Source organism: Dasypus novemcinctus, chromosome 13 (assembly GCF_030445035.2).
Source record: "Dasypus novemcinctus isolate mDasNov1 chromosome 13, mDasNov1.1.hap2, whole genome shotgun sequence".
NCBI lineage: Eukaryota > Metazoa > Chordata > Mammalia > Cingulata > Dasypodidae > Dasypus > Dasypus novemcinctus.
This window is the reverse complement of record NC_080685.1, coordinates 32241308-32268138: the sequence shown is the minus strand read 5'-3', so window position 1 is coordinate 32268138 and position 26831 is coordinate 32241308. Positions and strand designations below refer to the sequence as shown.

General features: G+C 45.6%; 1 protein-coding gene and 1 non-coding gene across 2 annotated transcripts; both read right to left on the bottom strand.

Annotated features, from left to right (window-relative positions):
- Positions 1-1015: 1015 nt before the first annotated feature.
- On the bottom strand, positions 1016-1119 carry LOC111761176 (small nucleolar RNA U13). The gene has a single exon (XR_002794612.1). It is a non-coding gene; the product is annotated as a small nucleolar RNA U13 (small nucleolar RNA).
- Positions 1120-3555: 2436 nt separating this feature from the next.
- PRCC (proline rich mitotic checkpoint control factor) lies at positions 3556-24492 on the bottom strand. Its single transcript, XM_004480583.5, has 7 exons — positions 23772-24492; positions 15352-15399; positions 11812-12378; positions 8872-8967; positions 7880-8023; positions 5770-5835; positions 3556-4013 (listed from the first exon to the last, which is right to left on the bottom strand). The coding sequence occupies exons 1-7, from the start codon at positions 24243-24245 to the stop codon at positions 3927-3929; spliced, it is 1482 nt and encodes a 493-aa protein (XP_004480640.1). The 5' UTR covers positions 24246-24492; the 3' UTR covers positions 3556-3926.
- Positions 24493-26831: the final 2339 nt, after the last annotated feature.

Sequence of the window (26831 nt, the reverse complement as noted above, 5' to 3'; positions counted from 1 at the left end):
CTCTGATGGCGGGTTTTGCCTGCTCCAGTCTCCCCTCAGCTGCCTCTTTCATCCCATCTGCTCCCTCAGCTAATGCTTGTAACCCTGGCTCAGAGGTAGGGGTTTGAAAAGCTATTTGTAACATCAAAACCTCAGCTGTCCTCATTCTACAGCAGCTCACTCCTGATTCCCAACTCCTGTTAGCTTAACCCACTCAGAGTTGGGGGCCAGTCATCACTGCGGCCCCACCTTAACTACCTCTACTATCTCAGTACCTCTATCCCCACCTGAAAGCTGGGCATAGAAAGCGGGAGAGGGAGGACAGATAGCACAGGCAGCACAGAGCGCTCCAGCCGCCTTACAAGGCCCCCAGGCCCCAAAAGGGCCTGTGGCTTTTCAAAGAGCAAGTCCAACGCCCCAGCTAATGTGGCAGGACCAGAGGCTTTGGGGGAGGAACTTAAAACAGCCCAATTATGGGAAGCAGATTTGGCTCAATGGATAGAGCACCCACCTACCACATGGGAGGTCCAGGATTCAAACCCAGGGCCTCCCGACCCTGTGATGAGCAGGCCCACACACAGTGCTGATGCATGCGAGGAGTGCTGTGCCATGCAGGGGTGTGCCCTGCATAGGGGGGCCCACATGTAAAGAGTGCGCCCCGTAAGGACAGCCGCCCAGTGCAAAAGAAAGTGCAATCTGCCCAGGAATGATGCTGCACACACACAGAGCTGACACAAGATGACGCAACAAAAAGAGACACAGATTCCCAGTGCTACTGACAAGAATGCAAGCGGACACAGAAGAACACACAGCAAATGGACAGAGAGAGCAGACAACTGGGGAAGGGGAGAGAAACAAACAAATCTTCGAAAAAAAAATTATAACAACTGTACCATCTCTGTGCCTTTCTAAGCCTGATCCTGGTGGACCTGTTTCTAAGCCTGATCCTGGTCAGGGGAACATTTCGCACTCAAGCTTTACCCCAGGCTTCCCAGCATCTTCCAGGGCTACTAGGATCCTTTTTTCTTATTCTTCACACCAGACAGGTAATGTGCTAAGATCCTAACAAGGTTTGAGGGAGGTACATCTCACACAAATGTGTGAACACCCATTCATCATGCTTATGAACTATAAAAGGATCTTGAATCCATTTTTTTTTTTAAGATTTCTCTCCCTTCCCCTCCTCCCACCCTGCTGTTCTTGCTGCATCCATTCGCTTGTGATCTTATGTATCTATTTCTTTTTGTCTTTTTACTTCTCATTTTTTTCTCCTCTAGGATTTATCAGGATTCAATCCTGGGGACCCCTGATGTGGAGAGAGGTTCCCTGTCAATTGCACCAACTCAGTTCCAGGTCTCTGCTGTGCTTCACCTTGACTCTCACCTTGTCTCTTTTGTTGCGTCATCATCTTGCTGTGTGATTCACTTGAGTGGGCACTGGCTCACCATGCAGGCACTGGCTTGCCATGCCGGTACGCTTTCTCTTCTTTTTCACCAGGAGGCCCCAGGGATGGAACCAGAATCCTCCCATATGGTAGGCAGAGGCCCTATTGCTTGGGCCACATTTGCTTCCCTTGTACCCATTTTTTATCAAAGCCTTTGATTTCTCTCCCTCTTGCCCCTTGGCTGTTGCTGCCATGCCAAATTTTGGTCACATGTCATTCCTTTATCCTCACCACCCCCTTACCCCTATCTCTGTCTTCTTTCCTATTTATCAGAACTTGAGGTTACTACCTCCAGGAAGCCCTCCTAAGTACAGTCTGTCCACTTCCTGACCTGTCAGTATTTCTCACGGTGACCAGGAAATTCCAACCAACAAATGAAATGTCATCTTAGATTCATCCCTCTCTCTGTCTTCTTTCCTATTTATCAGAACTTGAGGTTACTACCTCCAGGAAGCCTAAGTAGTCTGACCTGTCAGCATTTCTCCCGGTTCCAACCACCAAATGAAATGTCATCTCTGATAGGACTAAAAGCTGATTTTAAAAAAATAATGGCTTAAGACTACTTGCACAGAACCAAAGGAGGTGGGAGGCAGGAGAAGCCTGAAAGATATCTTATCCAATTCTGTCCCTCCCCAGAAAACACTGGGACTTTGCCTAGCCATTGCCTCCTGCCTTCCAGCCCAGAGCACTTTGAGCTACATCATGATGCAGCCCTTAAACTGAGAAAGGTGAGGAACTGCTGAATCCGACAGGTGTGGCAATTCAGGATATGGCTGCATCTGTGGCATAAAGGACACAGGAAAAAAAGCACTTGATTCACTGGGATCTCAGAATTTGGCCCTGGTGAGGCCACCTCACCATCCAAGACACCGCGGGAGGAAGCTCTTGGCCCAGGACCCCAGTGCCTCTGTGTACAGGAGTGGTGGCGGCAGGCAGTGACGCTCCTTGCTAAAGGCTGGCTGGAGGCACCATTTGGACAACTGCAGTCCAAGGGTCCCTGTGGGATTCAGGAGCCCTGTCTGGCTCCAATCCGAAGTAGGTCAGATTTCAGATAAGCGGGTAGTTTTCCTGTAAGTGATGAAACCTTCCTCTGTACTTAATGAGAAACAGACTCCAACTTATCCCAGCACATAAAACCAGAAGTATGGTGAGATACTCGCTTCTGCCTCTTCCCTCTCATCCTAAGTCTCCACCACACTGCTTCAAACTGCTCCTCTGGCCTTAGCCTTGCCTCTCCATCACCAGAATTGTCACACACTAATTCTTCCCATTGTTTCCCTGTTGAGAAATCTATAAAAACTGCCTACAAGCATCTATGTCCAGTCAACACTCCTCTGCCTGCATCAACAGCTTTCTCCTTGCAGGAACATATTCATTTCTTCAGTGTTCTTTTCCTCCAGGTTACTGCAGTTAAGCCCCACTGGAGTTCTCATTCCCACAGCAACCTACTTCAGCACAGAGTTGTAGTATGATTAGTCATTTTGTACCCAATGCACAGATCTTCCAACCCTACTTGAACCTTGCCCCAAAAGGAAGGACTCATGTCATCTACCTTGTGACTTCTGGCATTTTAGTGCCCTACAGCTAACTGAAGCCATAGACTCTGCCAACTCCTTTCCCCAACCGCCACCCAACCCATCCCTCCCACCCTGGCAAAACTAGGAATCCAAAAGTCTCCAATGAGCTCTGTCTAGTGTCCAAGCTCTACGGAAAGCTTCCAAACCAACAGAGGCCAATGACTACCAGTATAAATCTTTAGGAATGTTTTACCGTTTTACCTCTCCCTCAGCTTAATCTTATTAAGTTTAACAACTCTTTCATGCACAGAAAGAACCTCCTTGAATTCCCCCAGTCTTCAAAGATACCTGAGACCAGGAATACTTCCCTTTTAAAATCACTTTACCCCATAGAAAATTCTGCAGAATTTCCAGGGTACTAGCTGCTAACAACTGATTTAGATGGTGGGTGGGTAGGATGAAAAAGGAAAGCTATTATCAAAATAGCTCAAGATGGTTTGGAGGGTGCTTCACACAAGGTAAAAACAGACCCAGGGACAAGATAACAAATGAAAAAAGGCCAGAATGGAGAAAGGAGACCACACTGAAAGGCAGGAAAGGGGTCAGGGCAGGCAGTGTCTGTCAGACTGAAGGTTTTATTTCAACAGACTTCCCTGGTTTAAAAAAAAAAAAAAAAAAAAGGTGGTGGTAGGGGGGATTGAACATGTCATCACACCCAACAGGGAGCAAAACTCCCATCCAAGAACTCAGAGCCCCTTTTGAGGCATCATTCGTGAGTCTTTGCTAGCTCCAGCACAGAAAGGAGCTGAGTTTTCTAACTTTTGTTAAGAAAATCTATCAAATATGTTCATTCTCGCAGAGGTGCGAGGGCTGGGTCCTCAGGGAAAGAGATCCTGGGCTTAGAGTAGCTGGAGTCCCAGAAATGAAGCTGGGAGCCAAGTCAGCTGGGCTGGCAGGAGATCCTGGGAGCACTCAGTTCCAGAGCCCTAGAATCCATATTTGGCTTGGGTCTGACGGCGGCTCAGCTTGTTTTCTGACCAGGTGTTCTTCAGTTCCAGCTCCCGTTCTTTAGCCTGTGGCAAGAAAGGGGCAAACAGGACTTTGAGAGACATCTCCTCTTGCCACTGTGAGCTTCCCGATTTTCCCTTGAAAGACCTAATCTTATTTTACCCAAGTAGAAAGCGAAGAGCCCAAGAGAGCAAAAAACCTTCTCTTCAAGGAGCTAACAAGGCTTAAACACAGGGAAGCAGACTTGGCCCAGTGGTTAGGGCGACCGTCTACCACATGGGAGGTCCGCGGTTCAAACCCTGGGCCTCCTTGACCCGTGTGGAGCTGGCCCATGCGCAGTGCTGATGCGCGCAAGGAGTGCCGCGCCACGCAGGGGTGTCCCCACGTAGGGTAGCACCACGCACAAGGAGTGCACCCGTAAGGAGAGCCGCCCAGCGCAAAAGAAAGTTCAGCCTGCCCAGGAATGGCACCACACACACGGAGAGCTGACACAACAAGATGACACAACAAAAAGAAACACAGATTCCCATGCCGCTGAACAACAACAGAAGCAGACAAAGAAGATGCAGCAAATAGACAGACAGCACACAACGGGGGGAGGAAGGGGAGAGAAATAAATAAAATAAAATCTTTAAAAAAAAAAGCTTAAGCACAAAAAAGACCCAAGGGTCCTGGTCCTTTGCTAGAAATAAACCAAAATGCTCAAGAGGGAAAATAACAAATGAGAATTAGAATTTGGAATCTGACAAAAAGACAGAGATCAGCTGCCTCAGATAATCTACCAGCGGAGTGGATGAGAACAGCCTCAAAAGGCATGGACAGGTTAAAACAGGACACAAACCAACAATAACTTAGTCTGGTTACTGCTTAGTCTACTATGCTATGGTTTACTGCTATGTTGAATACAATATCCATGGTACCCTAGAAATTCACATCTCTTTATAATAACACTTGAAGCTATGAAAATCTGACTGTGAGGTACTAGGAGAATAATGACTACCCTTTTCTGAATGTGATAACTCCTGGCTCTGGGAATATGCATATACCACTCTAGATAAGGGCTCCCCTTCCCCACAAAAATTTATCTGATGCCTAGAAAAATGGGGATATTAATTAAGAATTTGAGCTTAAAAAAAGAATCTACTCAAATTTGTTCCTTACAAATCACAAGATAGGTTAAGGGTACAAAGGAGTTCCTGAAAGGGAAGATGAAAATATGACAAAGATGATAGAAGTCAATTTGCCTTTGAAATCACTGACCAGAATGTAAAATCCCCAGGGAAAGGGCTGCATCTTATTCATATCTAGAACTTTCACAGCATTTAGTATAACAGGCCTCAAAGAGGTATGTTCAATGATTAAATGAGTATTTGAAAGCTGCCAAGTCATACCAAATAAATACCAAGGCATATGTTCTAATTCCAAAAGACATTCTGGATTGTCTGTAATTTTGAGTTATTTGTGTTGATGTTTCCTGCCACAAATGGTGAATACAATCAACCTCCTTATCAGATGGATGTTTCGCTTAAAGTTGGTGAATGAACTTTTTCTTTAAATAGTGTTTAAAAATTACTAGATAAACGTGCATTTAAAAGAGTCCTATGATAACACCATTTTGCTGGTCTCTTAAATTATGTTTTGGAAACACATATTTTCATGAACTGAGTTTATTGTAAGCACCTGTGCCTGAGTCTCATCTGATATGCGTGAAGAGCAGAAAAATCCTGAAGGACACACCGCCCCCTAGCGGCCAGGAGGAGAACAGGGGGAGGATGCATGCTCCAAGCTGGGGCCTGGCACCAGAGCCCTCAGCCCTCTCACCTGGTGAATCAGATACGTGATCTGGTGTTTCCGCCGCTGCTGGCCTGTTGGCTGTTCACCTTTCTTCTACAAGGGAAGAAAACATAATAATCAACCTGCAGGAAGAAAAGCACAAGTCTCCCATGTGCCCAGGCTCTGGCAGTGATATGCAAGGTTGGGAATTGAGAAACCAACTACAGTCCGAATCCTGGGGAAGAAAAATCAACTTGGAGCTGTTTTTGTCTATATTCTTACAAAAGTTATTTTTAATAAAGCCATTATACCAAAAACCCAAGGTCAGAATATCTGCCTTAAAAAAGCCTGCTAATATCCCCATTAGACTAGAAATACTTTGAAGTCAGGACTGTCTCCTATTTCTTTGGTTACCTCCTTATCCCCACCAAGCCTGGGGCTCTGCCCGCAGTGGACACTTGATACAGTTTTACTGCCTGCTTAAAAGAGCTTTAAAAGAGCTTAAGTGCCAGGGTCCAGGCGAGCCTCCTCCCTCCCTCCAGACCCGCTCACATTCTCTCTGCCCATCTCTTCTTTAACCCTCCCCATCCTGCTGTCCCCTGCTCTCTCCCCAGTCGGGCCAGATGTCTAGCCTGTCTCCTACCTATTGTTTACCAAGCTCTCTTCCATCAATCACCTTTGGCGGAAACCCCTCCTCCCCTGATTCTAATAAGTGCCAGCAGCTATCCTGGAATTTGAATTATCATAGTTACTCTACCATTCTCCAATCTTCCAGCCTCCACCCAAACTGCAAGAACCCCTAACTCAACTTTGATGCAAATCATTTACTGTTAAAGTCTATCTTGGTCTGGGCTTTTATTCTGTGGTTTTTCTGTCCTCTGCCAGTGTTGTCTCAGTCTAGAAGCCTCCTAAGCAGCCCCACCCAACTCCCAACACTCTTCTCCGGAGTCTCCTCCGCACTTATGTAATCAATTTGCACTGTCATCATTTACAATCAAGTGTCCTTAAATCTCTTTTTCTCAACCACGCTGTAAACTCAAGGACAGGAGCTATATTGTTTTCTTCTTTTTCAAAAAATCTAGCACAATACGAGATGGTAGAAAGAAAATTTGGAGCTGGGAAAACAGCAAATTCCACCTCCTCCCTGTTATTTAATGCCATTTAATGTGACAGTTAAAAGATGACATACATAAAACTCCAGCCCCATTCCTGGCCCATGGTGCGCACTAACAATAGCTATTACTATGTGAAGCTGCTTCTCAGCCCACAGTTAGTAGAGTATGCTCTCCTTCCTAAGTGTTTTTCCAGTAAACACTGATGGATCTATGCTGACCTAACCACAATCCTTTGCTCTGTCCTGTATGACCGCCAACATTCAGTTAAAACAAATGGCCAGGGCTAGGATGGCCATCTGTGGCCACAGAACAAAGCAAAGCAAACGAGGGAAGGAGAAGGGAATCAAATCCTCGACCTTGATCTTGCTGATGCTGGGCTCAAATCCAGAGTTTCCCCATATCCCCCCACCCCATGGCAGGCTCAGAAATGTCCACATTTGCCATACTCAGCTACTAGGTGAAGAGATGTTTATCATAGTGACTGAAGAAAACTAGCAGAGAAGGTAAGAGTGTGTTGTGGGAAATACGAGAAATAAAAGCATTTGAAAGACCATAGCTGGCTACAATAAATAATGGAAGGAAAGAGAGTGGGGGTTGCACACACAGGACCTCTGGATCCCAGGACTTCTGAGGCTTTGTTGTACCCACACCTCAAAGATGTGCTGAGCCGGGTCCCAGCTTAATATGACTGTGCAAAGGAATATGGTTGTATGAAGAGGGCAGAGCATAGCACAAACAAACCTGAGCCAGGGAAAGAGCCACAACATATCAGAAATCTTCCCAACTGCATGTTGGGAAACTGCTCCAACCATTGAATCTCAGCAAACACTGCAGCAGTCAGATGAAGAGCAAAGTTCTAATGAAGCTCTGGAATGCAGGAGCTGTCTGTGAGAGCTGGTGCATACTCCAGTACCACAAGCAACAGGTGTTTGCTACAGGTATTGTGACAATAGTAATGTGGTATGAGGTGAGGATGGGGAGTAGGACAAAAATTTGCTTTGGGCCCTCCCAAGATGGCCACCCATTAGATCTTTCCCACTTACTTTGCTGAATGGCTTCATGGTTTTCTCTTCTGTCAAAGACTTGGTCATCCACTGCTGGGCCCCGCTGAGCTGGTCATCACCTTTGATCTCTACAAAGTTGATTTCCTCCCTCCCTCGGTTCCTCTTGCCCTGCAGTCGCTTAAACTGGAAAAGGGGGGGGGGGGGGGGGAGTGCAGGAGTGGGGAATTTGGGTGGGGGAATCAGATGTTCCTAAGGATCCAGAGTTTATGGAACGATTTTGTGACTCACCAATCCCACTGCACCCTCACTTCCCCTCTGTGCAATAGATCCTTTTACCCTGCGATCTACCAAGCTCCCTAGCTCCCTTGATGCCAAATGAAATGTCACCTCTTCTCAGGCCTCCTGGACTCAGGGCAAAGAAAGATGAGAAGTATTCCCAAATATGAGTGAACCACTGGTATGAATTCATAATCAAATTATGTATAAATTGTATCAGCCTAAAAGGACTGTATACAATTTTCAAATTAAATATTCAGGGTTAAAAGAAAAACAATCCAAGATTTCTCCTCTAAAAGTTGGTTCTTTTTATACCTTCGCTCCAGATTATGGCATAAGTAGAAGTGTTCTTTGGATTTTAGGGGAAGTTTCCTAAAAGGGGAAGGGAAGTGTCACTCCTCCTTTCTCCACCCAGCTGTCTGGAATGCAGATAAGATGGCTATGTCTTTAGCAGCCATCATGGACCATGAAAACAAAGGCCACATACATAGGGATGGCCAAGCAATGATCAAAAGGGGGCTGACTCCCTGACAACTTTGTGGCATTGCCACGCTCTCCCTGGACTGCCTATATCTAGCCTTTTTATTGGTAAAAAATAAAACTTTCCTTAAATAAACCACTAATATTTGGAGTTTCTCAGTTACATGTTGCCAAACCTAGTCCTAACTGATGCTGTTTTAAAATTTTAAAATTTCATTTAGCTTCAGATTTGAATCCAAGTGTCAAAGATGGCCAATAGAGCTTTGTTAACTTACTGCTTCGTCATCAATGAAGGAGGCGTCTGGGGCAATTTCCGGGGGGGGGACCAGAGCCGGGTCCTGTGCTGGATAATAGCCACCACTGTAATAATCCTGCAGCCAAGGAGAAAGAACACACACCACACTGAGGGCACAGTGGAGAGGAGACAACAAGGTCTGCTAGAGCCAGAAAAATCCTCCTCAAGGAAGCAGTGGGGATGCCCACAAGGTAACCCCCAAAATGGGCCACTTAAGGACACAGATGGTAAGGACCCACTCTATAACTCAAGAACAGTCCTTGTACCTTTCCTGATATGCACCATCCAGACAAATGGATATTTTTTCAGGAAATGTGACAAGGAATAGGCACCTTCTTTCCTGCTTCACTCTAGACCCTGCTCCCTTGGCTGCTTCCCAAGAGCAATTCCCACTCCCCATCTCTACCAAGCCCTCAGCCCTGCTCCTCATAAGAGTCCAATAGGGCGGCAGACTTGGCCCAGTGGTTAGGGCGTCCGTCTACCACATGGGAGGTCCATGGTTCAAACCCCGGGCCTCCTTGACCCATGTGGAGCTGGCCAATGCGCAGTGCTGATGTGTGCAAGGAGTCCCCTGCCACGCAGGGGTGTCCCCCACGTAGGGGAGCCCCACGCGCAGCTGTAAGGAGAGCCACCCAGCACGAAAGAAAGTGCAGCCTGCCCAGGAATGGCGCCGCCCACATGGAGAGCTGACACAAGATGACGCAACGAAAAGAAACACAGATTCCCGTGCCGCTGAGGACAACAGAAGCGGACGAAGAAGACACAGCAAAAAGACACAGAGAAGAGACAACCGGGGTGGGGGGGGGAGGGGAGAGAAATAAATAAATAAAATCTTAAAAAAAAAAAAAAAGAGTCCAATAAACCATAATGTGAGCAGACTGAGATGTGAGGGCGTGCCACTTTTGCTCCTCATCCTATTAGGACCTTTGGACAAAGAAAGACTGTCATAAGGGTAAAGGGGAGTGGACTCTGATATAAAATAAACCATTCTAGGGTAGTATGGAATTTACAATGCTGGGAAAGAAACCAGGTTTGTGTTACCTGATTTTCTGTTCTGGAATCTAATGATTCCCCTTAGAGGTGAGCAGCCAGATGCTGCTGACCCTACAGAAAGAACAGGTAATGGCAAGGGCAAGGCCCCTACTGTGGCCAATCCCCGCAGCCCTAGGGTGAAGAAACTGTCTCCTCTTTACATATGTTTCTTCCTGACTACTTTTTCCACCTTTGCCCTAAACCCAAAAAAATGCCCCTCTAAGAACATTCATTTTATGGTGAGCTAGATTAAAAATAGGGCTTAATATTCACTAAATAAAATTAATTCATAAATATCCAGAGAGATTAGAGCACAAATTTTCTATAAAAGTATTTACTATATAAGATATACTTGAATTGCAGGGCCCCTAATACAGGTAAAGTGATTTAATTTGTTTAGACTGTCTCAATGGTGTTTATAACTCCACAAACAATTTCAATTTGTAATTTATTTGCTGAACGCAAATCAGTGTTTTCTTAGCTCTAAATAGCATCTTATTTTGCTAAAGAGGTCAAAACACTCTTACCTATTTTCTACCTCATTCTTTCTAATAACAACCTTGAGGGAAGATACTATGCCTGAGCAGCCTACAAGATGCAAGACTTAACAGGAAAGATTTAGGAAACACAATTGTTTTCAAAGTCTTTGGTCAGAACAGGGTCCTCTCAGAGCCTCTGCCTTTCTCCCCGACACAATGCTCAGAAGGAAGACAAGATCAACATCGACCAGTCAGAGAATCATAGGGGTTGAAGGAGCCCTAAGTTTTCCAGCTATTCCAGGCTGTCAGTAACACTTTCTGTATCCGCCCAGCCATGGGGCCAGCCAGCTGCTTCTGCAACCACCAGTGGTGCCGAGTGCCCTGACTTGGGAACCCTTTCCATCTGGGGAAGCTCCCACTGCCAGGAAATTCTTTTAAACCAATTAACAACCTGGCATCCTATACTCTCACTCTCTAAGGTCACACAGAACAAACCAGTCTCTCTTCACGTGACATCAGAATAAAAAATTACAATAACCATTTATTGAGCATTTGCTATGTTCTAGGCACTACACAAGTACTCAATGAGAACTTGCCTCATCCTTTCAACCTCTCAGGACTTAGATGGGGTCTCTCAGCATTCTCTTTATTCCCCTTTTTCAGTCAAGTCTCCAGATCCCTCTTTTCCTCCTCAGCCCCTTTTCCTTTTTAATCTGTTGATACTTCTCACCTCCAGAAACTCTTTAGACTGCTATCTAGAAGTCTATCACTTATCCTCATCATCCACACTCAAAGAGGATCTTTTTTTTTTTAAAGATTTATTTATTTATCCCCTGCCCCCCGTCGTTGTCTGCTGTGTCCACCCGCTGCACACTCCTCCACAACCACCTTCATTCCCACCAGCGGCACCAGGAATCTGCATTTCCCCTTGCTGTGTCATCCTGCTTCATTAGCCCTCTGCGTGTGGGCACCACTCCTGGGCAGGCTGCACCCTCTCTCATGCTGGGCGGCTCTCCCCATGGGGCACACTCCCTGTGCGTGGGGCTCCCCCACATGGGGGACACCCCTGCAAGGCAGGGCACTCCCTGCACACATCAGCACTGCGCATGGGCCAGCTCCACAGGGGTCAAAGAGGCCTGCGGCTCGAACCACGGACCTCCCATGTGGTAGGCAGACGCCCCATCCACTAGGCCAAGTCCACTTCCCCAAAGAGGATATCTTATCTCTCTAAAAACCACAATGAATAAATTAGTATGATTTGAGGCCTGATCAGTACAGGAAAATCAAGATGCTAGGAAGTTCATTAATTCAACCAAAGAAACACCAGAAGCTGAGTCACTGGCTCAAAGCTCTTCCTGACTGCCATGCACCAACGATTCCCTGGCCTGCCCTCCATGACTCCTACCCACCTGATAATAAGCACCAGCGGCATTGGCATCGCCATATGTGGAAAACTGATTGTAGCTGTAGTCATCCCCAGGCTTAGACATCCAAGGGGCCCCACTTGAGCCTGCTGCCATCTTGAATTCAAGGGGGGCATTGGCTGCATCATCCTGGAAGGCCGGCTCTGGCTCTGTGCCTGGAGGCAGCTCTTCAGGGATGGTGGGAATGGGATATGGGTATGGCTCAACTCCAGGTGGCTCAGCCTTGTCAGGGAGGGAGAAGAAGTTCTCAGGGGCTACTTCCTCATCACTGTCGTCGTCCTCCTGTGTGATCTGCTTCGTCACCTGCAGGGCAGCACTCTTGGCGGCAGCCTTGATGGCAGAGGGTGACGGCGTGGTGGTTGTAGTGCCCACAACAGGGGCAAGAGAGGAGGGCTTGGTCTTAGGGGCCAGTCTGGAGGACTTAGTTTCAGAGGAGCCATCCGAGGATTTCCGGGAGAAAGTATGGGGCAGGAGCAACCTGTTAGTCTCTTTCACAGTCAGGTTTTTAGGTTGGGGAAGCAAGGCAGACAAACCAGTCCCCTCACCGGATCCCTGGTGAGCATGCATGTGGGGGTAGGAGGGAAGAAATGTGACAAATAAGATTTTACGTTATATACTATCGACATCAAGAACAAGAAATACTGATATGCACTCAAACCTCAAATCTGACCAGCCGTTTCCTTGTAATCTCCCTCCACTCAGATCATCTAATCTTGCCTTGTCCCCCACTCAGTACCTTCTGCTGGATGCTTCTCCAAACACGAGATGTCACCTGTTCTCCTGGCCATCACCCTAACGCAGCCCCACTGCTGTCTGCCACAAAGTCTTCCCTGTGTTTTTGGTCATCCTTCCTCCCCAAAAGCCCAGGACTCTTTCCAGCTGTCCACCAAGCCCCTTTCCATGTCTTGAAGGGTGTACTGTCTCCCCTCTTAACATGGAAACTTTCTCCTTCCTCTGGATTGCTAACCAGAGCCAAGAACAAGGTTCTGTCTGAAAAGGATATTTATACATGTTGCCAAAAGCCCCTGTAGCAGTTTGGCATTGTTTATGAATTCCAAAAATAAGATATTGGATTATGTTTGTAAAATGGTCTGTTCCTCTGGGCATATTAGGTTGTATTAAATTCAGAGGTTTCACTTTTACTTGATTAAATTATGATTAGGGCTTTGATTCAGCCATGTCGGTAGGACAATGCCGAGAAAAGGCAGAGGATAGAGTTTTTAGTTTTGATGCTGGAGCCCAGGGAGAGAGCTCAGCTATTCACCTCATAGTTTACAGCTGGCCTTGTGGAGAGAGCAGAGCAGCTAAGCTAGAAAGCCCTGGAAAGAAATGAGCCTTATGCCAGCCGACAGTTGAGATCAGAAGAAGCTGGGTCCATGGAGCTTTAGCAGGGAAGAAGGAAGGCTGAGCCCTCACAAATATCGCCTGCCATCTTGCATCAACACGTGGCAACAGACTTTAGGTAAGGAAGTAACTTTGAGTTGGACTCATTAGGGCCTTTTGACTGTAAGCTTCTACCCCAAATAAATACTCTTTATAAAAGCCAACAGATTTCTGTTATTTTGCATCAGCACCCCTTTGGCTGACTAATACAGCCCCTACACTTCTCCCAAGAAAAGCCCTACAGATGTGTATATATATATATTTTATGCTAGAGTCATGCATTTAACTTATCAATTTGTAAACTAATTGGTTCAGCCCATCCAGAGGTCCCATTACCCAAAGAATCTCTCAGACTGTCAGACTCTGCTTTCTGGCCCTAACTGCAGAGCTGAGAGAGGTGTCAATTTGAAAAAGGAGGGTGTAATAAGGTCACTGTCCTGGACCCAGCATACCCCAGTCAGCCAAGAAATGCCCCAAAAGAGTGAAATAAGTCTTTTGAGTCAAGAGGGCCAGACAGAAAAACTGTAATTCAGAAAGTGAGCTCCTCTCCCCGTCATCTATGTTCACAGATTGGATCATTCCAGCCTGAGAGACCCCAGAGGTTAAGGGTCAAAGGAATCAGACTAAGATGTTGGATGGAGCACATTTTCAGGCTCCTGTTGAAGTGTTGCACTTTTCAGATGACAGCTGGGATGATGGCTAGATCTCTTTGCAATGCTTGGTCGCACTCTATCTTAATAGCTCAGAGTTCCTCTTACCCACTCAGTTCTCCCTACTATCTGGAAGACTCTCTTTACTCTTAAGCCAACTTCTGAGCGAGTGTCCTCCCATCACTTCAGCTGCCAGTCCACCTATTCCAGAAAGCCATCCTGGTAACAGGAGAAAGACTAGCCTCTGTCAGGCTCAGCATGCCAACTCTTCCATGAATCCTCCTTCATGACCCACTATAAAGGTGGACACAACTTCATTCTCAGTTAGCTATCTGTCTAACTTCCACAGGACAGTATACTTGTGAAACTTCCTGGGGGCACAGACACCAATTAAGTGAACACCATGCCCCAAGGGCATACTGCCTAATGCAGAAAAGCTCTTAAAGAGATACTAAAGAAAGGATTTCAGGTGGTGAAAGCGACACCTTAACAGAATTAGGGGAAGGGGTATCATTTACCTGAACCATGAGACAAACACCTTATAGATGCAGGACCACTTTCGCTTTTGCTTTTCCCTGAGACACATGATCAACATGAGGTCAGAGAGTGGGTAAATCACTGAGTGTGGGACAGAACAGGAAGGAACTCCTGGGAGCCAGAATAAAGGTACCAAAATGAGGAGAAACAGAAGCAGACAGCTGAGAGATCACCTATTAGCATCACCTTGTTGAGAACTTCTGGTCTTGACTGGAGAAGCAGCCAAGTGCAGCAGTTAAGAATGTGAACTCTATAGTCAGACTGCCTAGGTCTAAATCCCAGCTCTGCCCCCATTAGTTGTCTGACCATGAGAAAGTTCCTCAGTTACTCTGTTCCTCAGTTTCCTCACTTATAAAATGGATATAATTACACCATGACTTAGGCCTTCTTATGAGGATTAAATGAGTTAAATGCTGGTAAAGCACTTAGAACACTGCCTGATACACAGGAAATGCTATTTAAGTCTTTATTTCCCATGTTAAATGAGACAAGAAAAAGATGGATAATTTTAAAATATAGATGATCCCTAACATTATTTTGACCAGTCTATTTATTCTGCATTTCCTAAATAATCCTTTTACCTGGGATATAATGAATTGAATTGAGTTATAGTTCATCTCCCTACCACTGCCTGTTCTCTAGGAGAGATAACAACACCATGCTAAAGCCAAAGAACAGTAAGAGAGCGCAGAAAAGCACAAGGTCAGAAGTTATAAAGGAAAACAAAACAAAGCCTAAATTGGCAGTCCTGAAATGTCTGAGCTTGCCATAAGCCCAATTTGGACACTGCTGAGCATTTTAAATCCCATCTTTTAGTTAGGAAGCAATATGGGAAGAAAAGAAATGCTTAAAATTTTTGTGTGATCTATTAACTTTAAAAAAAGATAATTAAAAAATAAAATAAAACTAAATAAAAAAAGAAAAAGAAATGTTTAGATTATGTCACAAAGTTTACCTGAAGAACAGTTTTCTTCTTTGTGGGTTCATCTTCCTCGGAATCTGACTAAGAGAAAAAGAAATGGAATAAGACTTCATTGTTTAGGATAGTCGAGGAAACACATTATATGATGCACATCTAAAGGGTTGGACAATAGCAACCACCTTGCTGTGCCTCACCTCTGTACAGAGGTGCACCCACTAGCTTCTGAGCTGCTCTCAAACAGCTTCAGAGATGGGGTATACCTCTACCTCCCCAGATCACTCATTCCCCTATCCTATTCCCCAAGTTGCATTGGATTCTTGGCATCAATTTCTATTCTGTAAAATTAAGACTATTTCCTCCCATTTATTCCTTAGTGAAAAGAACAAGCTATATCCAATCTTCTTCCTATAAATCTAACCACTATAAGATGAATGGGATTTAGCCCACAATCTCACCCAATCTCAGCTTCACTTCTAAACCACTTATATAGACTACATAACCACAGGGTTGGGGAACTCCAGTGGGATTAAGTGGTGTGTTAACTACTCTTCTGTAAGGCATTAAAGGTTAAAGACATTGGAGAAATCTATTCCCTCTCCAAGTATGATCTATTGTCTGCCAGAAAGAGTTGCTCATGTCCAGGAAGAAGGCAGGCAAATGACAACTGTGAAGATTTGGGTAAAGACAGGAGGTCACCTGTGCTATCCATCTGACTCATCTGGGCTTTTTCTAATACTGGCTGTCTCACTGAAAAATATCTGTATGTTTAGTTCTACACTAATTCTCAGTGTCTTCAGCTATAGGAAAGATGCAAGTCATGTAAACAGCAAGATTTTAATTTTTTTTTTTTTAATTATCCCCCCAGTCAAGAACCTTAAAGCTTTCTATTTCATCCCATATAAATAAAGATAAGGCAAGAATCTAAGATCTTGTTCAGCCCCAAGATTCTACAAGAACTCAAATTCTCTGCCTATCTTTCTCAACTGACCCTCACATCTCACAAGTTCCTTTGTGGATGCAATTGCTACAAAGATATTTCAGTCATAATTATTGAAAACTTACTATGTGCAAGACACTGTGCTAAGTACTATAGACAGTTTCCCAACTGGTTACAGGTATAATGAGAGGATCCACTCAGCCTGCAGGGCACTAGGCAGGGCTTGGGGCAGCTAGAGTCTTTGCTTACTTGTCTCCAGAGGCGCAGCCTAGACTATTTATTCACCACAGTGTGCTTCAAATATTTTCTATGTGTGTCATGACATGAAAGAGGTCCTTGTCCTCAAAGAAACTTACTGTCCAGTATGGAAAAATGACAAGGGCCAAAATGATAAGTCTAGTGGCAGGCAATATAAGAAAGGAGCATCAAGAATGATTCAAACATCTCCCCTGTTCATGCATTTGTGTGATTTCTTTTATGTAAATCCCTCCCCTTGGCAAAGCCTGCCTGTACCTTCCCCCTACCCCTCCCCTCCATGGCTCCCTCATCTGTTTTGCTCGTTGATTTTGCTTGTTGTCTGTCCGTTTCTTCCTTAGGAGGCACTGGGAACTGAACCCAGGACCTCCCATATGCGAGGCAGGCACCCAACGACCTAAGCCTCACCTGCTCCCTGACTGTATATTTTTTACTACCACTGTTAATCACTCTCCTGTCAATCTGCATTCTGTACTTCCTGACTCAAAACTTTTTTTTTTTAAACTCTTGAAAAATCCAATGAATTTCATCTTGCTCTTTTTCAGTCTGTGTCCCCATATCACTCATCTGTTTTGGTGACATCACCTGTGCTGGCTCAGTGTTACATTTTTCATGTGCTCATTCTTGCCCTTAGTCTGACAGGAAAAGTCCTTTTTTTAATTAGAGAAGTTATAAAAGCCATATCTTATAGTTCAGTGTTCCCTTATAGTAATCAGTACACAATGATGTTTAATAACTACTGCTAAATGTATTTTAAAAATCAGGGAAATCTGTCCTGGTAACTAAGTGTGTGGGATAAGGGAAAAGGCAGCAAAGGAAGGGACAACAATTTACTGAATCCCTACTGTGTGTTGGGTAATTTACTTACAAGTTATAATAACATTTCAAGATAGGCATTATCATCTCAATTTTACAGGTAAGGAAAGTAAAGGCCAGAGAGGTTAAAGACTATTTACATAGCCAGCAGAACCAGTTCAGGCTCCCAAGCTTTTGCAGAGATACCCTGTGGAACTGTCTGTGTTTGCCTTGGATAAGGCCCACCCGAGAATATCACCCTATATCCCACACGGTACAGCTGAGAGAACATGAGGCACCAAATCAGAAATACAGTATTGAGTTTCAGCTCTGCCACGTATTGGCTGAGGGATCCCCAACAAGCCATTTAACCTCCCCAAGCCTCTGCTGGAAATCATACGTATATGCAAATGTCACAACAATGTAATGATGACTGCATGGGCTACTATACATGAAAATATATAGAAACTAGAATTCTAAACACAGTTCTCTGACTTGCTAAGATCAAACTCAACCAAAGAAAAAGCCTCAAGCCCCAAATACCTAAGCATTTTCTATCTCTTCTCTCTGTTCCAAGCTCCCACTGCCTCTCTGGGGCTCCTAATCCTCTCCCTTGTCTTGTGACTATGAAGACTTATCTTCTTCCCAGCAGCCATATAGAACCACATTACTCTGGCGTAATGAAGTCACCAGGCACGTTTAAACTTTAACAAGTTAGGCAATAAACAAAAAAAAAGAAAAGAAAAGAAAAGAAATCTTAGCCAATAGGCCCAATGGAAACAATCTAAAAACATATTTTATCCAAATTTAAGATGATTAAATTTACAAAATTATACAAACATTATTTCTCAAATCCTGTAACAAACAAAAACTGGGGGGAAAAAAAGTGACTACTGTGAAAGTGTAGGCAAACTGTCCTACGGCTAATAGAACTGAAGGCCAGATCAGCTGTGGGAAGAAAATTTAATTCCTCTTTAAATGTCACAGATTGTTTCCATTATATTGACAGCCTAAGTTTAAAGTTGGAAAGCACAGAAAAACCTATATGAAGACTTTAGGGATATCCTGTTATTTCTGCATTAGAGGATTCCTATGGTATCTCTCATTGAATATCTGATACTCATCTTCTACTGAACCCCATTATAAATCATCTCATGACAGTGCACTAGATATGGCAGATCTCCCTGAAATAGAACTCTAAATAACAACCTCAATAACTCTTGATTAAGTCATGCTACTCATCTTTTAGGGAGAAGTAGAAATAACTCTTTACCTCCTAAAAGATGACAAAACAGAGCTCAGAGACATTCAATGACCTATCCAAGGCCACAGAGGGTTGGGAAGATGGGGAGCTACACTTAGGACCTATCTCTTGCCTCTTACACTAACTTAAGCCAAATCTGTCCTGGAAAAGATCAGATACATGGAACTTATTGGTTCATTATGACGAGTTTAGTTGCCACTCAAAGCACTTCTGGGCATGTGAGGGACTGACTGAAAACTAACATAAAATGGAAGGAACACTCAGCAAGGAATTATCCAAACACTTCACAAAAGAAAATAAATTTTAGTCTAGAGTACCAGAAAGCAGAGGGATGAGTAATTGAAATGCTAAAAGATGTGTGACATATTCTCCAGTCATCCTCTACTGGGGGGGAGTATATCTGTCTTTGAAAGGAAAATCAATTCAGCTTCTATCAAGAACTGGGCCAGAGGCAATGGGCTTAGCCTAAGCACACAGGACTTAATTTAGACACCATGGAGAACTTCCCTAATGGTGAGAGGTGCGCATATTAAATGGAGGTTGTGGAGTCAATTCATTAGACCCAGAGAGAGGAGTGATGCTGGAAGCACTGGAGCACACAGGGCTGAGAGAGAATGAGTTGGCCAGATCAGGCACTCATGGATTTCAGAGGCACAAACTTGTTGTGTCTCTTAAGAAAGTATTGTATTTCTTCTTGGCCTCACAACAGCCTGAGCCTCAATGGCCACCACTGTCCTCTCTGCTCCAGCTGCCAAGAGTGACAAGACACACACCCCGAGACTGCTGAGCAAGAACGGAAACAGACATTTTCCATTAAGCCAGGTCCGGTGGGATCTGCTGATCTATCAGAGCCTCATTCCCCATGGCAGCCTCCCTCTTATCTTTCCAGGCTCTGGTTCTGAGAGAGACTCCCTCTCCAAAAAGCAATCACTAGTTGCCAGGGCCAGCAGCCAAGGAGGAAATAAGGGCCAAAGAACAGAGGCCCCCAGGGCTCTGAGCTCTAATCACTACTATAGCCCTCTCTGCTATTATCCTGATTAACGAGATTCATCAACATTTTTTATCCTTTGGTCTCACGCATCTTCTGCTTACATTTATCCTTCAGTTAGGATATCGTTTTTCTCTCCCATTTTTGCACTCCTCATTGTATCGCTTCCTTATTTCTGGTTGCCCATAGCTTTTCCTTCTATTTTTTCAGTAGGCACTATGATAGAACAAAACACATCTTGGTTCAAATACAACCTCTGCTACTCCCAAGCTGTGTGACTTTAGGTAAATCGCCTCAGTCCTGTAAATTCATGTTTCCTCATCTGTAAACTGGAGGTAAAACTTAGCTTACAGGGCTATCAAAGAGTCTAACATGGGGACAGACATTCAGCAGATGTCCCACATATGTTGGTGCACTCCCCTTCCCAACTTCCTTAACAGCACTAAAACCTACCCTAATCCACTACAGTCAATTTTTTTTTTTTTAAGATTTATTTATTATTTATTTAATTCCCCCCCGCTCCCCTGGTTGTCTGTTCTCTTGTGTCTATTTGCTGCGTCCGCTTCTGTTGTCGTCAGCGGCACGGGAAGTGTGGGCGGTGCCATTCCTGGGCAGGCTGTACTTCCTTTCACGCTGGGCGGCTCTCCTTACCGGGCGCACTCCTTGCGCATGGGGCTCCCCTACGCAGGGACACCCCTGCGTGGCAGGGCACCCGTTGCGCGCGTCAGCACTGCACATGGGCCAGCTCCACACCGGTCAAGGAGGCCCGGGGTTTGAACCGCGGACCTCCCATGTGGTAGACGGACGCCCTAACCACTGAGCCAAGTCCGTTTCCCTGCAGTCAATTCTTAATTACTAGGTTAAGAGAAATGAAATGACCAAAATTAGTGAAATCTCACTCTCATAGCTTCCACTATCTGGGTAAATCATCTAAAAGTAGCAGTAAGCCTAATCCAGATAGCCCAAAAATTTCTATTTGCTTTGGAATACATATCATATGACAGAAACCCTTACAGCAAACTTACTCTTGTTTTCGGTTTTGTTTCTTAAGATTTGTTTTGTTTTTATATCTTAATTTCAGAAATGTGCATCCCCTGAGCCTGTGAAATCAACCAATGTTTGAAGGTAGCATGGGTCACAGCAAACAGAGGAAAAGGAGGGAAAGAAGGGGATGATTATCCATTTTAAGGATCATTTCTAATGCCTCACGTAAATCAAAAACTGATTTTGGTTTTGGAAGGCACCTGCAAAGAGAATCTGGTATTACCTTGACCCCCTGGCTGTAGTTGATTGGATGACCTGACCCAAATCAAACCAATCTGATTCTCTCCTGGACAACTGCAATTAGGACTAAGATTGTACTTCAACACCGGCTGGAAAGAAAACAACTAAGACGACATAGATGGACATGCTCCACCTACAAAAAAGGTTGCAAAAGAAACTGGACTGCAGAGAAGGAAGAATGAATAAATGCTCAAACAGAAGCTGTGTGGATCCCCAAAAGATCTCCAGTTCCTACTTCCAGGCCATTTTTGAGGTAACCCAGTATATTTATGATACATAACCATTTAAGCTAGCTTGAGTTGGCTTCTTATACCTGCAGTCAATTAAATCTAACTAATCCTCACTCTGCCCTGCCTCCTTTATTCCCTAAGTAAATAAACACCACTACTCTCCCGCCTGCCTGAGACAAAAGGCAGAGCGTCATCATCATCCTTGAATCCTCTCCTTAACTCAGAATCCTCTCCTTAACTCCAATATTCTAGTCTCATTGCTTCTACTTCCTAGATACACCCTGAATCTCCAGTTTTCTCCATCACCTGCTACTCCCTCTTGTAAACTGCCATCATCTCTCACCTTGGATCTCTGTCAGTCTTACTTCCTCCAACTCTCACCACTCTATGGTCAGAGTTCTTGCTCAGCTTTTAGAGGCCCTTCACTACCCCAGAATAAAATACAAAGGTCTTCACATGGCATCTGGCCTCAGCCTCTCTCTTTAGCTCCATCTCTCATCACTCCCACCGCTTACTCCAACACAGCCATTCTGCTTTACTCACTCATTTTCACTCTCTCTCACCTCTAGGCTTTCATACATTGTTCCCGCTGCCAGATATGCTTCTGCCCATCCCCTTTTCTCTGGCTACCTCCTACTCTTCTTCTTATCTCTGCTTAGACATCTCCCCCTCCTGGAAGGCCCCATCACCACCTCCCACCAGAACTGGATAAGTGCCTCCTCAGAATGGTCCCATGGCATCAGCTCTGTCATGGATCTTTTCTAATTTGACTGAAAATCTTTTTCCGTGTCTGTTTCCACGAATAGACCATAAGCCAGGACCTCACTCCTAGCTCCTGGATGAATGAATGTGTGAATGAATGAATGAGGAGTTCAGAGTTAAATAACTTCTAATTCAGCACCAAACTCTAAAAGGAAATTATTTAAGGAAACCTAAATTCATTCTTTCAAACTTGTACTGAGAGCCTATTAAGTGTGAAACAGGAACTTAGAACCAGAGGGACCAAGAACTAGAAGGGGGCACAATGATTTAAAACGCCAAGGTAACCCTCACCTGACCATCTTGGACACTCTTATGCTACCTTACCTCAAGAAATTATGTGTTCAGAGAACAAAAATACCAAATTGAACAGAACAAAAATGGTAAACTGAAGGCTAGGATTTTGCTTTATTTCAATTATCCATTTCACTGTTTACCTTGGAAATTTAGTGAACTGCACTTGAGAAGGAGGGATAGAGTTAGGAGTCTTCAGGGTTTCCTGCCACTTCTAAATGGAAGATTCTGCAGCCTCGATTAGCAACTTTTTCTAATGCAAACTTCACAGAGGTAGAATTGAGCCTTGGAACTGTCCCTCTGAAGGGTGGCAGCCTAGCTCAAAGTGCCATCTTCCCCACTTACACTGAGATAACATTTGGGGAGAATAGGGAGGACAGTGCCAGGGATTAAACCCGGGACCTCGTACATGGGAAGCAGGCACACAACCACTTGAGCTGTATCGACTCCCCAGGTGCAATTTAAATAGGTAGGCTAGGGAAGCCCTCAGTGGGAACACGTTTTAAAGGCAGACTTGAATAAGGTGAGGGAGAGGATATTAGGATTTTTGGAGGAAGAAGTTGAGGGAGCACCAGGTGCAAAAATGGAAATAGTCCCCAGGCAGAACTGCAGGTCTGAAGAAAAGCAAGGTCAAGAATAAACTTCTGAGGGTTATAAAAGGTGAGCCAGGAATTGACCAATTACTTTCACGGAGGAGAAGGGAACCAGCTCCTGGGTAACTCTGAAGCACTATCTGCCCCTAAACTTAATGTCTCCTAAGTACTCACTCCAAAATAGGCCTTGTGGCATTTTTCTGCCTTCAGCACATAGAATACAACATAAACTTGGCTACCTCTTTTAGAAATAGTACCCAACTGTTCTAATTCACCTAGGCTCGATGATACCTAATTGTGAAACTGAGGAATAGGCCTGGGATTCAGGCAGAAGCGGCTCTTACTCTTCACTTCGCACTTGACCAGGTAAGAACTTACATACTGTACCTATTTCTCACCTGTAAAAATTAAAATTAGTGTATTGTCTCAGGATTCTGTAATATTAAACCAAAAGACCAATGCCTAGCAAATGATCCACACTCAACAAATATTCAATTTCTTCCCTAAAATCCTTCAAGGATAGAATTCGGGATCCCTATTCTTTTTCTCCAGCTCCAGATACTTCTACCAAATAAATGCCATTATTTACATTATTTATCTCTATTTTGCTTAGAAAAAAGAAAAAGGATTGACATTCAGAAGCAAATGAAAAAGCTGGTTCAGAATGTCCAAGGCTCAGGAGTCCTATCTCCTGTTGCTTTTTCAGGTGCCAGATTTCACCCTGTTGTCATTATGGGAAGAAGAAAGAATGCTGGCCAGAGGTGAAAATGCAGAAAGGGGGAGCAGAACGAAGTGTCCCTGAGCCTGTCAGCTGTGCTGAGGATATGTGGCCCTTCTTAAGTCCAGTCCAGCTTCCTTCGGGAACTCGCATGGACAAAAAACTTAACTCCTCAAAGTTGACAAACCTCAGCACAATTAATCGCACTATGAGGATTCCAGCGGTCTTGAGACGATTTACAGGAAGGAGTCCCGTAATCTCCACAAGTTCCTCCTACAGCTAAGCCCATGCCCAAACCCGATGGACGGTTTGGGGGTGGCCTCCCCGGATACTCACATCCCGCTTGTGCAGCTCCGGTGCCGCGATCTTCACGGGCTCTGTCCTCTTCTTTGGCTTGGGAAGCCCCAGGGGGGGACCGGCACCGCCGATAGGCGGGGGCAGGCTGAGGCCAGGACCTCGGGACGAAGGCAGCCCCAAACTCAGCCCCTCCCCAACTCCCGCCGCTTCAGCCGGGCTCACGCCCGGAGGTGGAGGGAAGCCTCCTAGGCCGAAGGGCAAGGGGGGAGGAGGCTGGAGCCGGGGGTCTCCGGTGGGTGGGGGCAGCAAGAGCGGCGGGGGAAAGGCTGGGGCCATCATCTGGGGAGACGGGGCCATCAAGGCCGAACCTTTGGGTGCGGGGAGAGAAGCGAACAAGCCCCCTAAAGTGGGCCCAGATGTAGGGGCCGCCACCGCCTCCTCCTCCTCCTCCGGCTCCGGCTCAGCCTCATCCGGCTCACTTTCATCGCTGCTGGCGTAAGCAACCAGCGACATGGCGCCTCCCGCCTTTGGGGCGCCCTTGCCGGCGGACTAGGCCTACTTGAGACCGGGGATACCCGGGGGCCTAGTGGGCCCCGCCACAAGGCGGGGCGGGGAACCGAAAAGCCTGCCTGCTCCGTATTCTGGGGCTAGCCCCGGCAGGAGCCCATGGCCATGGTTGATTTCCACCGAATAAGGCTTCTCTCTTCACTTAGGCTCCTAGTCCCGGACAACTACACACAGCTAATGGCCGCCGAGTCACTCCGCCTCCTTCTCGCCTCACCAATATAGGAACTACAACTCCCTGAGACCACTTTGGCCACAGCCCCATTCTCCGCCACTGGAAGCTCAGCGCAAGGCACGGCGGGAGGTGGAGTCCGAAGAAGGATTACGGGGCGCGCAGAAAGACAGGCGGGAAGCCCGCCTCTGACGCGGGGACTCCTGGGATGAGTAGTTTTTTTTTCGACGCCTGACAATTCCTAAGTGACTACAAACCCCATCAGCCGCCGCGATAGTCACGGTCCCAGGGTGGAGAGCATCTCGGTACTTGAAGTTCCCTAAAGGAGCAGCAAGGGCGCTAAGACTTATGGGAGATGTGGTGCTCTGAGAAACTGCAAGTGATGTCGGGAACTCGAGAGGGAGTCTGGGAAGGTAGCGGGTTGAGGAAAATACCTTAAAGGGGAAGCGATCTGTAAGTGAACTGGTGAAGCTCCGCAGTAGGCTGTTGCTGGGGCTTACAATAAAAGACCCCCAAAAGAGCCAGGGCCTGAGGACCTGGGCCAAATTAGGCTGCAGGACTAATAAACATCGGAGAGCTGAAATTCATGTAGCTTATGATGGGGGAAGGGATATCCTTGCCATGTCCAGGAACACCCTAGCCTTGCCAGCCTGGGGCCTGGCCTCCCTCAGCAGCAATCAGCAAGACTGAAAAGTGGGCAGGGGCCTGGAAGCCAGGGTCGGATACTTGAGGTTAATCCCTTCCTCTCAGCCCCACCTGGTAAAGGGGCCAGTTCGAGCTCAGGCCCCATCACAATCCTGAGGAATCACCTGAATCTATACCTAGCTACCTGTGTCCCCCACCCATACAGCCCCGTACATCCTTTGCATCCCTTTGTCTGTGTGTGGCCTTGCTGTCTTCATGGATGTTTATGTGTCCTTTTCCAGTTCATTTATGTCTCCCTGTGATAATGTGCGCCTGTCCTTCCCTGTCTGCCTCTGACTTTGAGTCCTATTCCTGTTTATCACTCTTTGCCCCTCCCTAGCTGCCTGTGACTAGGTGTCCTTTCTTGTCACCCTGACTCTGCGTGTCTTTAACATGCTAATACACATCTGTGTGGGAACCACCTTCCTGCTCCAGAGAGCATTCTGCTGAGCTTGGTCCATGAAAAGACTGTTGAGGTTTTGGGAGGGGGCTAAAGAGGAAGATGGAAATGATGATGAGGACAACAATGGTGATGACAACAAGAAAGAGGGACAGGAAAAAGCCCAGGCTAGAATCCTCCACCAGACAAACCTGAGGTAGCCCCCTCTTCCCCAGTCTCCCTATGTCTAAATCCTACCCTGCCTTCATAGCCAAGCTCTTATGCCACCCTCTCCATGAAGCCTCCTCAGACTATTTGTTCCCTGCCATGGATGCCCAGAGCATTTTTTCTGTGCACTAGTTCTCATATCTTAATGTGCATAAGCATCACTAGAAAAACTTGTTAAAAAATGCAAATTCTTGAATTGCTACCCTAGAGATTCCTATTCAAAGGGTGTGGGGTGGGGCCCAGGAGTCTAGGTTTTTAACAAACACCTCAGTTGATTGCAAAGCAGATGCACTGGGGACCATGTTGAGAAACCAGACCTTCAAGTCCTACCTTGCAGCTGGTGTATTTGACACAATGCCCTGACCTCTAAAACCTGTTTTGGAGTCCAAGTTCCCCAGGTACTCTGGTGACTTTGGACAGTCACTTTTCTTCTCTTGAGTCTCATTTTTCTCCTTTGAAAAATGGAGAGAGGATTAAGGAGTCCTGTCCCACTTTTGTAAGAAATACCCAAAATGAACACACAGTGAAATGCTTTAGAACTCTAATGGGAAATGTTTACAGAGGAATTACTATCTTTGTTACCTGCCAACGCATCTTGCTGCCCTGCAAAGAAATGAAGCCTATTAAGGGTAGGAACCTAACTTTAACAAATGTTTTCTAAGCTGGGTCCTCTTAAAGATTAAGTGATTCAGGAAGCAGATGTTGGGGGTGGGGGGTATATGGGATCTCATATTTTTTTAATGTAATATTAAAAAAATGAATAAAGGCAAAAAAATAAATAAATAAAAAAGTTACACTAGCTTTATGAAACAGAAAAAAAAAAAAAAAAAGGAAGTAGATGTGGCTCAAACAGCTGGGGGCCGAACTACCACATGGGAGGTCCTGGGTTTGGTTCCCGTTGCCTTCTAAAGGAGACAAGAAGACAGAGAACCGACACAACATGGCAGACTGGCGTGACAAGCTGACACAAAAAGATGATGCAATGAAGAGATACAAAAGAAAAACACACAGTGAGAGACACAACAAGCAGGAGGGGAGGTGGCTCAAGCCATTGGGCACTGGGAGGTCCCAG

Coding starts and splice junctions, on each gene's coding strand:
- PRCC (XM_004480583.5), bottom strand. CDS start 24,245: ATGTCGCTGGTTGCTTACGCCAGCAGCGATGAAAGTGAGCCGGATGAG. Junction 8,968..11,811: donor CCGCTGGTGCTTATTATCAG/GTGGGTAGGAGT, acceptor CCTTGGCTGCAG/GATTATTACAGTGGTGGCTA. Junction 8,024..8,871: donor CCTTCATTGATGACGAAGCA/GTAAGTTAACAA, acceptor CCCCTTTTCCAG/TTTAAGCGACTGCAGGGCAA.